Consider the following 18041-nt stretch of genomic DNA (forward strand, 5'->3'; position numbering starts at 1 on the left):
GGTTGGACCCGGTTAGTGATTCTGATCTACCGGTTTGGGTCGTTACTAGTGCTTCACTCCCCTCTCTTAAACACAAATTGCTGTGATAATTAAACTCATGTGGCTACCGTCTCCCTCTGGCCAATTCTCCATATCTCAAACCATGAAACATTACAATCAGTACCACATCACTCTACCATAGCCACATCTAGTCTAGACAAAGCCCTCAATACCGAAACATTCTTTTACCCTCTGGATTGCAATTCAACATAGACTTCCTATATAGAACAGAAAGTGTACATCACATATCAATTCTACGTTGTGTATCCTTTGCAATACTTAATTAGAGTCCCATGACCATCTCTTCATCAAATGTTCTTCTGTTAAACATTTATGGTTATTTCTACAAGCACGTTGTGGGTTTCACATTCAACCATCCTCATGGACAGAACTTATTGTTTGGGCATCACACCATTGGAAAGGTAATTCGGAATTCCACAGCAACTCAATATCTAAAATGAGTTTGGCAGCCTTAGTCTACCACACACGGAACGAACGCAACCGGCGGATCTTCAAGAAGAAGTCTCTTACAGCTAATTCATTACTCCATCAAACCTTGGAAACAATCAGATCCAAGCTCTTATCATCCTCAATATTGGACTCATTCAATGGTAGACGAATTGCAGAGGAGTGGGAAGTCCCTGAATCGGTGATTCGTCTTCCGGCGAAGCCACTTGATCCTGTGAGCTGAAGAGACCATTTAATGGAGTTCTTCTCCTTCATCACCGGACAATACTGGGGTTTGGTTGGGCCTCTCTTGTTTTGGACTTCATCTTGGGCTCTTCTTTGTATCATGGGTTAGCAAGAGTTCCTTGGGCTCTTGTATCATTGGTTAGCTATGTGCTAACTTCTTTGGGCTGTACAGTTCTCTTTCATTTATACATTTAAAATTTTAACTTTTAAAAATAATAATAATAATAATCTGCTCCTCGTTCATCATTGGAGCAAGCATCTTATCATCTTCGATTTGATCGAGAATTGTGTTTGTTCTTATATATATACATTGAGTAAGTAAGAATGTACGTGTGTGTTTGTCAGAAAATTGAAAAACACTTTTTTTTTTTTCCTGTATCTTACATTGATCTAATTTAAAATTCATTTTTTAAAGAAAAATAAAAAATATTTTCTAGAATTTAACCAAACAATGTAATTTTTTTTTTTTAAAAAAAAAAAAAAATTAAAAAGTGTAAAAAGTGAAACAGACAGAAAAAGTCCTCAAAAAAATATTTACCGTGTAAAAAATATTTTACAGTGAAACCGACAGAAAAAGTCCTCAATATAGTCTTTCACAACCATCAATAAAAAGTATGAACTTTATTTGAACACAATTTGTGTCAGCAAGTTCCAGTGAATTTGCAAACCCAAATTTTTATAGAATAACATGATCATCAAAAAATTTGCATGATCCAAAAGAAAAAAAAAATAATAATAATAACATCATTTCCTTTCATGCTTAGATTCCTTGTAAACAATGAGTCAATGAGTACATATACATACTGATCAACTCTCCATTGAGCAACATCTTTTGAAACTGCAAAAAATTCCTTTTCGTTTTTTTGGGTAAGTATGGAGATGCATATAAATTAGCAAAAACCAGTTACATGTCTATAATGACGCATTCCTCCCCAAAGCTACAATATTTTTTTTTTTGGTTTTGTTTTTAATTAGTGTCCTGTAGATGATATAGTCGGCTTTCAATCTGCAATAGCAAGATGAAATCAAATGACGAGTCCCTTCTCTGTTTGCTAACCTTGTGGGATTGAATCTGGTTTGGCTTTAAGCAGATGTTGTACCAAGTACTACCACTTGTTCATCATTTGAAGTACTCAATTTCGAGCAAAGAAAGAAGAAGGACGACATGTAGATCGTGACATGCCATAAGCTGCAACATCAGGTACACATATAAATATATATATATATATATATAGAGGGTGTGTGTGTATGATAGTATCATAAGAGTTTTACCTGTGCCAAATCCAGTAGTTTTGACTGGTTTCTACTTCCCTGCTAGTTACAGCCACAGACAATGAAATTGAACCTAGGAGCACATAGCCCCAGTGAAATCTTTCGCACAGTGTCCTCATAAGTTTTTTGAACCACGCTTTCAAATTTCGCTGTCTGCCAAAAAGATGCATCTTCAGTTTACCATTAGAACAAAAAATTTACGTACATGTTGTGCTCTCACAGGCAATAGTATACCTTGGAAGATTGTTTAAACTAGAACTTAGTGAATATGATTGCAGCTCAATTGTACCGAAAAACTCTATAAGCCAACCAACAACAAGAACTAGAGCTCCAAGTGCTAGTACAATAACGATATTTATAGACCTGCAGAGTTACATAATATTGTTACATAATATATCCCAATCTTAAAACTTTTTAAACAAAACCATTCAAACTTAAAAAGTGTCAATTAATCATTCTTGGTTACCTGGTTGGTTCAACTGCAGCCATGAAAGCTGTAATCATTCCTGCAATTGAGAGAATTGTCCACTTCGCGATGTTGCCAATAGTTGGTAGATATAAAAATGTGCTTACCACAGCCAAAAACGAAATCCAGAAGTCCGTAAACTGAAATCATGTTGCAGTTGAACTTTCATCAATGATGAAACACAGAGGAAATAAGATATATATTTATATATATATAGTGATAATGGTTTACTTTATAACTATCAAATTTTTTGCATCAACCACCATATGATTATAATTAAAAGGACTTTTAAGTACTATAAAGGAATTTTTCGGTTTGGAAACTGTCATTTGATATTATGTACCTGTAGAACTTGGAAAGAGAAAGAACACCATAGTCCAACGTCACAAGCATGATAAAGTGCACTTGAGATTCCACTAAATGCGAAGACTATAGCCTCCAGATATGCCTGTGCAAAGCAACAAAGTACATTTTCTATGAGATGAAATACTGAATGATAGGTCCGGTGTGATTTTATAGGTTCAACTGATAAATGGTGATTCAGTATTGCTTAGAAATCTAGTCTTGAGACTATCAAACAGTGGTATACCTTCTTTGAAAAGGCCCGAAATGCAGGAAACAGGGCTGCAGCATTGGATGCAATGAGAAAAATCGATTCGCATCTCTGCACTACATGAATTATATAAGCAGATGCATTAGGTAATAAAGTAACCGAAGTTATAAACAAAAGAAGAAAAAATTTGGGGACTGTTTATTTATTTTTCAATTTATTATTATTTTTTTTCCATGAAGAAAAGAAGACAGCAATATTGAATAACCTGCTTGTGGAAATATTTCTACGCTGCAGTCGAAGCCCCCATGGAATCTATCGCATAAGCAGTAGCTGAGAAAGAAATGACACCATCACTACTAGGTCAATGCAAAACTTGTGAAAATGATATATAAGAATACTATAGAATCTAAAAAAGGAAAAATCCGGGATGAGATACTAAAATTAACAAGCAGACATGAATGACTGTGATTGCATGAAAGCACACTATACACACACACACACACACACACAAATCTGCTTGTGGTTTACTGAAAAACAAAGTAACTTAAAAAGCAAACTGAAAACTCATAAGATCAGTAGAAAGAAAGAGGGATAAAGATATAACCTATAGAGGAAAAAGCCGGTTGTACCATTCTGTGACTGACATGTCCCATGGCCAGAGCACCGATTTGGGCAATTTTCAATGGAAATGTGCATGGTAGTCCGAGGATTCAGTGGAGCACCAATATGAATTGGGTGTCTCAATCCAAAATTCCAAGTTCCTTCCCTAGCATACAAGATGTAGAAATCGACCCTTCTTTCATTCGAATCATACAATTTGAACATGGAACCGTTGTTGCTATTGCTAGTCTTGCTCGAGTAATAGTAGTCCCAATTATAAAGAGACGGTAACCCACCAAATCTTGCATATATTTCATAACTTATTTTCGTGTCCGATACAAGTTGAATGTGAATAGTTTTTCCAGCTGCACCTGGTGGATTGTCCAGAAAAAAATAAGTCCAAGCAACATCCGATTTGTCCCCATATGAAAAGTTGCTCAGAAGGGGTTCAAGAGTGAATTTAGCTAACTCCATGACCCTATCTTCACCGGTTAATATGTAATCATCAGAAACAGCCTGGTTGTATTTAGAATCTGCCTGCAGAGTGAATTTTTCATGCAGATATAGATATGTGTATATATATTGAGAGAGATGACTAAAAAAGCCTAGTGTGACAAACACAGAGAAAAGGCAGAGAAAGTGACTGTGATTATTAGGCAACACACCTGAAGCTTGTATCTTTTCCAATTGCAGTTAGGTCCGGCCTTTGACAGAGGACATTGAAGTACATCCCACTCCAAGGAATAGCAAAAATTCGATTTCTCTTCTACTCCTCCTCCATATAGATTGGGCTGATTTACCGGTTGGATGATGAAATACCAGGTACCAACCTTTGGCAAGGGAATAACTAGAGGCCCTTTGCTTAAATTGCTGGAATAATCGTGCAATGTTGGAGTTGGTAATGCACTATATCGAGCATAACACATTAGAGAAATTCCACTAGCCTCCATTGTATAGTTGATAAAAGCTGTTTGATCGAATTTGCTACTTTTAACCATTATGATCAACTTCTCTGCTGTTTCACCAAAATTCAAGGAGTAGAGTTTCTGCTCCATAAGTTCAAAGCATGAAGCTTCGAGAGAATTCTTGCAAGAAACTACATCTCCAACCGTTTGGTCCATCATCTGACTAGCAACTTGTTCATTTCGTGAAAACTCGTTGATATCATAATAACCACATACAAGATCATAAACTGTCTTGGAACAAAACTCTCCCGTCTTTGTAGAATCCGGGCAGCCTACAATTGTTATGTTGGAACTGAAGGTGTGTGCTGAACCTCTATTAATCTGCTCCTCCCAAAAAGTAATAAATAATAAGATTTTACTCCCAAATAAATATATTTAAAGATGGAAATTGTGGGTAAAAGGATTAGAAAACAACAATATATATACATATATACATACTACATAAACACATATCATATATTGTGCAAGTGAAGGAACAAGTACATAAAAGAAGATTGAATATGTTAAAATGACTGATAATTCAAATACAGAAAATACGAAATACTAACCATCTTTTTTTGAGTTCTAATGGGCCCAATGCCATTGAAGATGCCAAAATATAAAACTCCTGCGGCAATCTGCAATCATATTGAGGTTTGATCTTCATTATAGCAAAAGATTATATAAGAAACTATTTATAGTTTTTATTATAATAATAATAAGTAAATGAAAAATAAATAAAATAAAATCACCAGCTCATTTGTCATTGTCAATGTTATCTTCTTCTGCAAAGGATAGCAATGTCCCACATTCTGAAGATACTGTATATCTTCAGCAGATCCATTTTTAAAGAAGTGATCTAGCACTGCAAAAAAAAGGAATATAATCAGAAATAGAACACAAACTACATTTGATGTGGCTTAAAACTGAACCATAAAAACATAATTTTGTAACCCTCATTTCTGAATTCTCCTAGTAAAACAGGGTGTGCCTACTTTAAAATTATTAAACACACACATGTTGATGCTTAAGGTCTCATTGATGATATTGTAAACTGCAATTCACCAAGAAAAGTGTAAGTACTTGGAATTACTATGTATAAGATACTTTTATGTTGCTTATGAAGCTTATATAGAAAATCGATCACACACGAAACATTATTGATTTGATAAAAGTAGTAGTCATCAAGCTGAGTTTTTTACCTAAGCTTTTTAAAGAATCATTCGAGACATCTGGAAGAGGGGGACCTCCATCTCGAAAGCAAATGATAGGAAGCTTTTTGCTTGGATGCTTGCCTATGCTTTCTATATCCTGCAAATGGTGTTACATAGGGAAATTGAAGAAGGCAGCAAGACCAAATTAGAGAAATTTCCATTTTCCTCAGAAAATATTTTCTTTTTTCAGGTAAAATATTTTTTTTATTTTTATTTTTTGGTGTTTGGGTAACTTACTTTTGTAAGATTTTAATTTTCTTTGTAAATATTCTACGACAACCAAACATCAAAAAATAAAATAAAATTCTAAAAAATATTTTACATCTAAACAAACAAAGTAGAGCAAGAAAAATCTAATGCAACATTGAAGGACAATGTATGAATAATGTAAATGATCTTGCAGCACTAGGTATGATAGGCATACTCACAATGTTAACATCTGACTGTAACGAAATCGAAACCGAGGAGTACCAAGATGGTAGATCAACTGAAACATTTCAAAGAAACCAAAACCAGAAGATTTAATGAGTAAAATAATAATTCTGAAATATAAAGTATGCATGAAAGATCAACTGAAACAACCTAATCCCTAGTCACTTTGTACTTTCGGATGGTTTTTCAAATTCCGAACATACACAATGGTGTTCAAATTCCAAACGCACACAATGGTTCGCAAACCATTCGTATAATTTAAGTCTAGACCTCACCTTTGATAGTTTTGAACTGAAAACCTAAAAACAATCGAGCTAGCCCGTGCAGGGCATGACTTTAGATTAAGGCTGCTAAAACCCTTCATTCAAAATAGTAGTAAATAATCGCCGAAGGACACTAGAGTAGTGAATCGGGACCTTGAATTTAAAAATAAACTTGTCAGCATGAACTCTGAATTGGTATCTTAAATATGGAATCAAAGAAAATTTAGTTTAAAGTTTAAACTAAATTTCATCCAATACTAAATTTCCTCTAATTTTAAATTCAAAGTCTCAAATTTAGTGCTCCCAGACGTAACAACAAGTGTACTAAACAAGCCAACATGTAAATCAAGCTTGCTTGCATATATGTGTGTGTGTGTACGTATGTATGTATTGGCACCTCTAATGTAAATCCAGCCATAGGGCTTGAGCTTAGTCTTGGGACAACCGACTGTTGACAGTGAGATGGCATTAGAAGTACTCAGATCATCATCACAAGAACATAGAACTACAAGACATGAAAGTAAAAGCGCAAAACAGAGGTTCATCAAAGAACCCATGATTGAATTGCTTGCTATGAATGAAGAATCAAAGGTAAGAGTTTCGTTTTAGTAAGTTTGGAACATAAAAACAAATATATATATATATATATATATAGACACTTCTCAATGTAAAAATACTTTCCTATTAGAACGGACCTAAACAGTCAACTTTCCATTATTGCTTTCTTTTACCTTTTTCCTAAATAAATTAGTAAGAATACTTCGTATCATTAATGTTCTCCGTTATTGTTTTCTTTTAATTGTTTTGAAAAACTGTTTTTTTAATTTTAAAATTCTATGAAAATTGACCTCACATAATTAAACCAAATAAGGCGCTCCTTTATTCCCAATTTCCCCCCTAAACGACACTCATTTAAAAAAAAATTGTGCCACTTATTCCGACCAGGTATGATGTTTATGTGGTCTATATGTTTTATTAGGCGTTTCGGCCTGTTTCTCATTCCTTGGGCTTGTTTTGTTAGTCCCATTGCTTGTTGGGCCATCTTTATTTTTGTCTTTCGGTCGGAGCCCAGCCCAACCTTAACTTTACACATTTTCCCTTATTTACACATTCTTTGCTTGTGTTTGCTTGGAAGAAAAACACACACACACACACAGTGATCGAGTTTATTATTGAGCTTAATTGTCTATGTTTGCTGGTATTTATGGAAGAGTAGAAATCGATTTTATTATGAGCAAAAAGAGATTGGGGAGAGGGTTCTAATGCAGTTAGCGTTTCACCATTGGAATGAGTATCAAGATTCAAGAGGTTATTAAAGGCGGCCATAAAGCTAGGATAAGTAGCTCCTCTCAATTTGATACTGTGCGATGGAAGGCTTCTGCAGAAAATGTATTGAAACTGAATTTTGATGCTGCCTATAGAGATCACACCAAAGATGTTACTGGCTTAGTTCTTCGAGATTATAGAGGTAAGGTTCTAAAGGCAGTCATCTATTTCTTTCTAAACGTGGCTTCTACCCTAATAGCTGAAGCCATGTCTGTAAGATTAGCCTTAAAGTGAGCTCAAGCATGGAAATTAATAGAAGTGGAGATTGAAGGAGATTGTAGTTTGGTGATTAATTCGTCAAAAGTTTTAGTTGATATTGATGCTCTTTGGGAGATATTCAGGCTTATATTAAACTACATGATCGATGGAAGATTGGTTGAGTGAAGAGGCGGGCAAATGTTTTGACTCATAGTCTTGTCTAGTATGCTATGCTGAGAAGAGATACTGTATGTTTTTATGATATTTTTTCAACTTTTATAGAAGATAAGACTTATATGGATTGTATCCATATTTAATTTTATCTAATGAATGATTTTCTTACCTTGCGAGAGAAGGAAAAATAATAATAATAGTAAAGGATAGCTGAACTACTCTACCAAATATTTCACCGAATAATGCCCTACCGAACCTAATTCAACCCTCATTTTTCAGTTTTGGCGCTCTATGGGCTCCTTATCCCGCTCCAATTATGAGTCATAGCAAGTTGTATAGTAAGGCTCTTAGTCAAAATAAAACTTTTCCTATTATTAAATGATTATTTTACTTCCAAACTTTAGCTTTGGAAAACGTTATTGGAATCTAATCGTATTCCACGGTTTGCTTTGCCCAATATTTAAGACCAGACATTAAAATAAATAAAAAGTCATCATATGAAAACACTGTCACATTAAAAAAAAACAAAAAAACACATACCTACTCCAACCATTCCCAACTTTCTCTTTTTGTCCTTCCATGGAATGATTAAACCCTTCACTTTAAACAAACTAGAGTTCAAAATAATGCAACTGTACTAGTGCTTCTAATCACACCATTCCCTCCTTGTCTCCCACGTACGGTTGGGTACTAGGGTACTTGGTCTTTCTAAGCTAATGGTTGGAGCAGAAATTGTACGGTGAGACTGCATAGTTTAAACCAATCACAACGAATGTACAAGTAAAAATATAAATAAAATTAATATATTTATTTATGTGTTGAATTGTGATTAACCGGAATCATATAATTCTTAACAAAATTAATACGGACCTGCTTGATTAGTTATTTTGAAAATAGTACTCAATAATTGAGAAAATAAAAAACTATTTTCAGAGAATTATAAAAAACAGTTATTTAAAAACAGATTTTTTTTATAACTGAATTTCAAAAAACTGTTTTCAAAAAACAATACCAAATGTTGCTTAGTTAGTTATTTTGAAAACAGTTCCTAAAAATTGAAAAAACTGTTTCCAGAGAACTATAAAACAACTTTTAGATAATTAAACTAAATAAAAAATTATTTATTTATTTATTTATTTATTTTGTTCAATTTCTATTTTTATAAAATAAAAAATTATTTTCAAAATTACAAATCAAATAAACCCTAATATGTTGCATCATGATTGATGAGAAATTTGTAGTCGAAACCTCCTCAATGTATATAATTGACCTAGACTATTGAAAGGCAGACAAGAGATTAGACCTCTGGGCCCCATAGGCCCTATATCTTGTTGGGCCATTTTGGTCGCTAAAGAATTTTACTTTGCTTCATTCTAAGTTTTGTGTTCAAAGTTGAAGACAACATATACGGAGTATATATTTTGGCAATTGCAAATTTGCTGTTGTTTGAATTGGGGGGTCCATGTGAATTCGAATGTGAGATCAGTTATGGATGATAAGTATCTTTCCAAGAAGAAGAAGAAGATATTGTGATGATAAGTAAGGAAGCTCTTCCAAATTTAATCACATTCTGATAAAAACAAACTTTAATTACTATTTAAGGTTGTAATTGAGGCCAGTTAAAATGCAAATAAATCTCTCTAAATTATATTTGAATTTGTAAATAATCCTCCTTAATTATATTTTGTACCTAATACTTCTTAAATTATCACATTTTGTTGCAAAATATTTCAATGTCTATAATATATTTCATTAAATGACCATAATGCCCCTTATTGAATTACACTTAATCTATTTTTATTATTTAAATAAATTATAAAAAAATTCAAAGTAATATGATATATTCTCCATTAAATTTGCATAAATTTACCTTTAATTTTTGAAATTGATGTTTAAATAAAAATCTCTAGTATTAATTTTTAAATTTTTAATGAATATATTATATGAAAAGAATTTTTTTTTAAAGTAATTTATTAATTTTTCATCAATACATCATATGAAAAAGAAGATATTTTCCTATTGTAAAAAAGTTTTATAATAAGTTTTATTATAAATAATAAAATTTTAATAATAAGTTAATCATTCTAGAAAATGGTGGTTACAAATTTTTTTTTTTTTTTTAAGATAAATTGATACTAATAATAAAATTAAGGTAAAAAGTATAATTAATATTTAAATAAGAGAAGAGATAATAAAAATAATTTAATAAGAAATAAAAATTTGAATGAGAAAAGATAAAATAGACTTTTGTGATAAATTTTTCATTATTTACAACAAATCAATAGTTGAGATGGATAATTTTTTTGTTTAGGAAAGTTATTTGCAAAAGAATAATAGTTCAATCGGGTTGTTTGCACTTTATCCTTGAGACTGCCATGAAGTTGTAATATTTAGATAAAGAGATTAGTATATTAATGGAGATTTGTTAAGTTAGACTCTATTTCTAGCACTTAAAATAAAAGTGATACATGATGTACAAAAAAGTGATACATATGTGCACAAAAAATGATATCTATGTATCTAAAAATGGTATCTATGTGAAAGTGAACAATATTTTTTCACGTTAGTATTTTGGTCAATTGCATTTTTTTGAAATTACGAGACTTTAACTCTATCAAATGATAAATATGAGTTATTAGTACCATTTATATGTAAAAATTCCTATTATAAATAGGGTGTACACGACTACAGGAGTTGAATTAACTAGAATTAACTAGATTTAAACATAAAACCAAACTAATTTGACCACGATTTCATAAAAATTGAAACCAAAATCAAACCGGTTTAGAAATGAAACAAATGAGACTTTCTTTTAAAAATGGCTTTTGCAAGGCTGTTTGGTGTGAATTGGTCACTAATTAAGTAATTTTGAATGGAGTAATTCGAATGCGTCTATTACAAGGCGCAACTAATTTTTCCTCATTTGTTGACGTTGTTAATGCTTTTCTGTTTTCCGTATTTAATTTTTTAAGATATACGTATGTATACCTTACCATACAAGGGATGCATCGAAGTAAAAGCCAAAGAAGAACCATATTGATATTTTTATCCAAACAATGATCGAAAAATTAAATAAATAAAAGCAAAAGCGAAATGTGAACTTCGAGAAACAAAGCAAGAACGAAGCTTTATCGTACCGCAGGCAAGCTTTGCAAGAGTCTTTCAATATCAAATTACAAGAAAGCCCCTGTGATTTTACTGTTCAAATTCAAATAATTAGGAGTAAATTAACATCGATTCAATTAACTAATCAAGGTCCTTTTGGTCAATCCACCTGCGACATTTGACTGCTTTTAGCCTGTCAGAAGATCGTGTATAAGCAAAGAGAGAGCCCAACGATGGTCCCTAAGGACAAATCAGGCATTTGGCATTGTCTCTCAACCAATCAAGTAAGATAATTCACAGGTTTATTTACCTCACCAATCGGAATTGAAATTGATCCACATAAAATTAATTCCAAAACCATATTAAGATTTTATAGAAAGAAAAATAGTTTTTAAATCGATTTCTAGTAACATTTTTTGATCTAGTAAATAAAACTTACACTTGAATTTATTCACTTCATCAAAAGAATTGATAAAACCCCTTTAAAAAACTTTAAACTCGTAGGTATTTATAATCGATTCAGAAACATAAGTATGAACTGTTGTGATAGAGACCATAGTCATGGTCTATTTTTACGTGTCGACAAGTGTAGGACGATTTAATTCCTTAAATTATACATATTGACCTGAAAGATGGGTTTAAAAGAAAATTTTCTAGTAAAAGTAATTCGAGTATTATTACTAAATGAATCATGATATACAGATCATCTATGACATTAATTAATTTACATGTAATTAAGATAAATCTTAAACATAATGAAAATTTTCTAGTAAAAGTAATTCTGATTATTACTACTAAATGAATCATGATATACATGACCTTAATTAATTTACATGTAATTAAGATAAATCTTAAACATAATGAAACACGTTACAAAATCTAATAATGCCATAGCAGTATTGTAGTTTATAAGAGTAAACAAACAATATCACCTGACAATTGAAGTTTTTGTGTTGAACAAATTATCGTGTCAAATTTTTATTAAACTTTCCTTTTTAATGTCTTATTAAAAAAAATTAAGGGCGTTATTGTCTTTTAAATTGACCTCAGATCACACAATACTTGCTTTTCTGGTTACCCGATCTGTCCAAGTCAGTCACCAGCAAAAACCAATGGAAACATAACATGCATTTATTACCACAAAGTCCCCATTATTTTCACCTAAATTACACCATTCACCCTCTAGATTCACTACGCTTTAAAGTGCCCTCACTCACTACATCCCCTTGACGCTTCACATCTGTTTCTCTGCTTAGTTGCAGAGCAAACAACAACAATGGCGAAACTACATCTCGCTTTCTCTCTCTTAATCATCCATTTCTCTCTCCTCCTTGCTTCCACGAATCCAGACGCGGAAGCTCTAATGGCGTTCAAATCAGCTTCGGACACATCCAACAAGCTCACCTCCTGGAACGCCACCACCGATCCTTGCACTTGGTACGGCGTTTCGTGTCTGCGAGACCGAGTCTCTCGACTCGTCCTCGAAGGTCTCGACCTGGTCGGCACTTTCCAACCACTCACCTCTCTGACTCAGCTCCGAGTTCTGAGTCTGCAGCGAAACCGCCTCTCAGGTCCCATCCCCGATCTCTCTAACCTCACCGCACTCAAACTCCTCTTTCTCGCCTACAACGATTTCTCCGGCAACTTTCCGTCTTCCGTACCGCCGCTCTTTCGGCTGTACCGCCTCGATCTGTCGTACAACAACTTGTCAGGTCCGATTTCGGCCACGGTCAATCGTCTGACACACCTCCTCACTCTGCGGCTCGAAGAGAACCGGTTATCCGGCTCGATTTCGTGGATGAACCTCCCGAATCTGCAGGATTTCAACGTCTCCGGCAATATGCTCACCGGCGAAATACCGAAAAGTTTGTCGGGTTTCCCGGAATCCGCATTCGCTAAGAATCTGGTTCTATGCGGTTCGCCTCTGAAGGAATGCGAAACGGTCTCTAGTGACCCGACTCGACCCGGATCATCCGGGGCCATTGCTTCGCCATTGAACCCAGCCACCAACCCGACTGTAGTAGCTTCCTCGCCAAGCTCAATATCTCCGCCGTTGAAGCCAGCACACAATCGAGCTGCTAAATCAGGCAGTATAAGTAATCGGGCCATATTCGCCATCATAGTCGGCGACATTTTGGTCCTCGCCGTTGTGTGCCTCCTCCTTTACTGCTATTTCTGGCGAAACTACGTCGCAAAAAGGCGGGACAGCAACAAGAGTTCGCAAATTCGCGACGGAGAGAAGATCGTGTATTCGTCGAGTCCGTACCCGGCCCAGCCCGGGTTCGAGAGGGGTCGGATGGTGTTCTTCGAGGGGGCGAAGAGGTTCGAGCTGGAGGACTTGCTCCGAGCCTCGGCGGAGATGCTGGGGAAAGGCGGGCTGGGGACGGCGTACAAGGCGGTGCTGGACGACGGCTACATCGTGGCGGTGAAGAGGCTGAAGGAGGCGAATATTGGTGGGAAGCGTGAGTTCGAGCAGCACATGGAGGTTTTGGGGCGTTTACGACACCCTAACGTCGTTAGCTTGAAGGCTTATTACTTTGTGAGGGATGAGAAGCTATTGGTCTACGATTTCATGCCTAACGGCAACTTGTTTTGGCTTCTTCACGGTACGTTACAACTCACAAAACCTCCCATATTCCATGTACAATACAGTAATAGCCTACTAGCTTTTTAATATTATAGAAAAATCATAGACTAATAAGTGAGTAAAAGTATATAAAGTTGACCCACAGTCAGTGACCATGTTGGCATATAGTAGTAATTTAGTCTAAACCCAATTTTAATCCCAACAAACATTAACCAAATTGACCCGAAAAGTAGTTTAGAGTGTTTTTCGAAAAATTTGTATACTGCAAAAGGTTTTTATGTTCGGTTGTATAAGATTGAGACTTGAGAAAATTTAGTTTAAGACGGAATTGGAAAAAAAAAAAAAAAAAAAAAAAAGGGGTTCTTTGGAGTGCTTTTTGAAAAATTTGTATACTAGTTTAGAGGATTTATGATATTATGTTGGTTGTATGAAATTAAAATTTGAGAAAATTCAGACCGAAATTAGCACGAAAAGGAGGATTTATGATCATGAAATTAAAAGAATCTCTTCTAATTTTTAAGACACCAATTCTATGCAACCAAGACACTAATTCCTAATATTTGTCATATTAGGTTTTCTCGAATATCAATTCTAAAGAACCAATTTCTTACACCAAATGTAGCAAACAATTTGACCTCAATAGAATTGAGATATTTGAAGATTGTACCATTCCAACCTCAATGGGGAGCTTGGTGAATTTAGAACAGTCTGATCTAGTGATTGATAGGGTCCCACAACTGTTGAATCACACAAGTAGTGTGGTTATCCAAAATGGACACCAGAACCGACTCCATTACCAGTTTGGGAAATGTATATGCTGTAGCTGATCAGAAGCGTGCTTTTTACACCGCATAATGGTGTCTGTATCCCCTTTATTTTTGTTCTTTTTCGTTGGGGTCTTCCGGTGCCTCATCTGAATCTCTGGACAATGGGATATGCGTATGTTAACTTTGATTTATTAATGGAATTATACAATATATATATATGTATGTATATATATATATATATACTCCGTATATAACAAATGGGTATTTGTGTATCCCAACAGGGAACCGGGGACCGGGACGAACCCCACTAGACTGGACAACAAGGCTAAAGATTGCTGCCGGAGCAGCTCGTGGACTGGCTTTTATTCACAACTCATGCAAGTCTCTTAGACTCACCCACGGCAACATCAAGTCTACAAACATCCTACTCGACACCGGTGGCAATGCACGTGTCTCCGACTTCGGACTCTCGGTCTTTTCAACTCCGTCCACCACTCCAAGATCCAACGGCTACCGTGCGCCGGAGGCATTGGACGGCCGGAAATCCACCCATAAATCAGACGTGTACTCATTCGGGGTGTTGTTGCTGGAGCTGCTCACCGGAAAGTGTCCCTCCGTGGTGGAGAGTGGTGGGCCGGGGGCGGGATACGGTGGGGTCGTGGACCTCCCGAGGTGGGTGCAGTCGGTTGTGAGAGAGGAATGGACGGCTGAGGTTTTTGATCTGGAGCTGATGAGGTACAAGGACATTGAGGAGGAGATGGTTGGGTTGTTGCAGATTGCAATGGCTTGTTCCTCGGCTTCGCCTGATCAACGGCCCAGAATGAGCCAAGTCATCAAGTTGATAGAGGAGATACGAGGGGTGGAGGTGTCACCATCTCATGACGCTGTCGACTCGGTCTCGGACTCTCCCTCCGTGTCTGAAGACACTTGCGGACCGAGTCATTGATAACGATTTAACCCAAACTGAGCGGATTTTATTCGTGAAAGAACTGTTGAGAATTCTGTAAATTTGTTCTTTTACTTACTTGTCCCTTTTCTTTCATTTTCTTTTTTGAAATTAAAATTTTCTTGGATTAGCGAATTAGTTTTTGCTTGGCGTTAATTCAGTTTTTTGTCCCTTCATTTTGGTTTAAATTCTGCTGAATTAAATTTTTTTTAATTTATTTGTGAGTTTAACAGAGTAGGTCAACTAATAATGATCACTGGAAGTTATTTAGAAGTTTTGGTACCGTTGGATGTTATTTAAATGTTTTAAGTATGAAAAAAATGTAATTACCATCATATTTAATTGTCATCATACTTTTGCATGGAGAATGTAAAGTTTACAGTATTATTTTCACGGTACTCTCATATTGCATTAGCGTACATGTTCAAAGATAATCGTTCCACATTTTCATCTTTCAAGTCATGTGATGGAGGAAATGTTACATTTGGAGCTTGTAAAGGCTTGTATCAATCTCAATATTAACGAAATATCATCTTATGATTGCAATGGTCTCGCTTGTGTTGACATGGTCGATTCACTTTTTACTGAATACATATTGAAAGGTCCCAAGTGGATATCGAAAGGCCCCAAGCTGAGGAAGTTCATCATTCCCCCGTTTGCGTCATTTGACGGGTTAGGGTGTAATACCCCTAATTTTTACAAAGAATAATCTCGGTATTTATTTATTTATTTTAATTGTATTTTTTAATTATTTAATTAATTATTTGACTAATTACTTATATGTTTAATTGAATTAGGTATTACTTGATTATTTGATTATGTGTCTATGCATTATTTGTATTTGTCTATGTGTTAATTGTTTAATTAAATTATGTGCTTAAATGATATTTTGATTAATTGTAAATTAAATATTTTCTTTTCTTTTATTATTTTATTTTATTTTTCTTTTATGGTTATGGTTAGTAGTAATGGGCCAACCAATTAGGTCCCATGGACTACTTGGATAGGAGATTGGATGTGTTATTGCCAATGGATAATGTATGTGTATATATAGATATATATTATATACATATATAAAAAAGAAAGTAATTTATTAATTATTTTTATGGTAACTTGGGTAGTAATATTTAATCTGATTTATATGTTTTATATTTAAATAATAAAAATATACATAAATTTGATACGTGTTATGTTTTAAGTTACTTTATAATATTATGGTAACTTAAATATTATTGAATAATCCATTAATAAATAATGGAATGTGTATAATTTATTTATTTAATAAACATATACATAAATTATATACGTAACATATTTTGCTTACCTTTTTAATATTTTTATTTTCATTTTTTTTTAGTTGACTTGGATTGGGAAAAGGGTTAGGGTTATTTTATTTAGCCTATAAATATATAGTTATAGGTTGTAAAAGGGGGTTAGAAATATTCACGCAATATATACTGGAGAGATAGTGTTAGAGAGGGAAGGAGGAAAATGAAGGAATGAGGAGAAAAACCCTGTAGAGAGAAGATCAAGGAAGAAGAAGTTTAACTTTCGATCCGAAAATTTAAGGTAAGTTCTTCTTCTATCTCTTTCCCTTTGATTCGTGTTTCTGTACATGCCTAAGAAATTCCAGGATTTCTTAAACACATAAAATTAAATAATTATGCATGTTTAATTGGGTTAGAACATAAGTTTTATGAAATTGGTTCATATCTGTTCTTGTGTTATGAATTAATAAAATGCATGATTTTGATTTGATTTCTTATGTGAATTTTTACATGTTTAAATTATGTATTTTTCATATCTGTGGAATGATGGAACGTAGAAACATGCTTAGGATTCCTGAACATTAAATAGGAACTAGGTTTGGGTTTTAATAAATTTAAATAGACTCAATCATATTTAAATGTTTTAAACAAACGAATGGATTTAATCTTTTAAAATATTTTAGCAATTGAGATTAAATGTGTAGGATGAATTGGATATAGAGAATCCTTATTTAACGGTATAATAAAATATCATCATGCATAAGATTTAGTTTGTGTAAGACATATGATATAGGAAGTTTAAAGAAATAATAAGTCATTCCTATTATGTGATAACTTGATATCATATTTATCATAGTTATTTATGAAATGTTTGATGTATTTCCTTAATTGTTACATCAATTGTTAGATTGTGTGGTTTAATGCACCGGTATGAGACGGTGGCATTCTAGGGATGGATTAACTTATCAGTTAAGTCCTACCTATTTTATATAAGGGAATGGATTAACTAAAATATTAAGTCCTACTTATATTTAAGTCAGGTCAGCTGAACAAGTTGAATGACTTATGGAGGATTAATTTATTATATATGGGAATGGATTAACTAAAATGTTAAGTCATACTTATATTCAAGTTAGGTCAACTGAACAAGTTGAATGACTTATGGAGGATTAATTTATACTGGATAGGATGGTT

The 18041-nt window shown here is 34.1% G+C and overlaps 2 protein-coding genes across 2 annotated transcripts; one reads left to right on the top strand and one right to left on the bottom strand.

The window, feature by feature from the left end:
* Positions 1 to 2000: 2000 nt before the first annotated feature.
* LOC132304660 (uncharacterized) lies at positions 2001 to 7033 on the bottom strand. The gene is made up of 13 exons (XM_059802400.1): positions 6874 to 7033; positions 6210 to 6268; positions 5770 to 5878; positions 5320 to 5432; positions 5137 to 5205; positions 4289 to 4909; positions 3628 to 4160; positions 3289 to 3353; positions 3060 to 3139; positions 2814 to 2918; positions 2471 to 2610; positions 2239 to 2367; positions 2001 to 2157 (listed from the first exon to the last, which is right to left on the bottom strand). Exons 1-13 carry the CDS (start codon positions 7031 to 7033, stop codon positions 2001 to 2003), a joined length of 2340 nt encoding a protein of 779 aa, XP_059658383.1.
* A 5452-nt stretch (positions 7034 to 12485) lies between these two features.
* On the top strand, positions 12486 to 15755 carry LOC132302592 (probable leucine-rich repeat receptor-like protein kinase At1g68400). Its single transcript, XM_059799499.1, has 2 exons — positions 12486 to 13885; positions 14915 to 15755. Exons 1-2 carry the CDS (start codon positions 12556 to 12558, stop codon positions 15577 to 15579), a joined length of 1995 nt encoding a protein of 664 aa, XP_059655482.1. The 5' UTR covers positions 12486 to 12555; the 3' UTR covers positions 15580 to 15755.
* The last annotated feature ends 2286 nt before the right edge of the window (positions 15756 to 18041 follow it).

This window comes from Cornus florida, unplaced genomic scaffold (assembly GCF_030987335.1).
Source record: "Cornus florida cultivar Cherokee Brave unplaced genomic scaffold, ASM3098733v1 CherokeeBrave_3.0.0_Hap2_Chr04, whole genome shotgun sequence".
In the NCBI taxonomy this organism is placed as follows: Eukaryota; Viridiplantae; Streptophyta; class Magnoliopsida; order Cornales; family Cornaceae; genus Cornus; species Cornus florida.

Bases quoted from the DNA above. Each gene is read 5' to 3' on its own strand.
- LOC132304660 (XM_059802400.1), bottom strand. From the start codon at position 7,033: ATGGGTTCTTTGATGAACCTCTGTTTTGCGCTTTTACTTTCATGTCTT. The intron at 6,269-6,873 runs GTGCCAATACAT...GAAATGTTTCAG, and splicing joins TGGCTGGATTTACATTAGAG to TTGATCTACCATCTTGGTAC. The intron at 2,158-2,238 runs GTATACTATTGC...TCTTTTTGGCAG, and splicing joins AGTTTAAACAATCTTCCAAG to ACAGCGAAATTTGAAAGCGT.
- LOC132302592 (XM_059799499.1), top strand. From the start codon at position 12,556: ATGGCGAAACTACATCTCGCTTTCTCTCTCTTAATCATCCATTTCTCT. The intron at 13,886-14,914 runs GTACGTTACAAC...GTATCCCAACAG, and splicing joins CTTGTTTTGGCTTCTTCACG to GGAACCGGGGACCGGGACGA.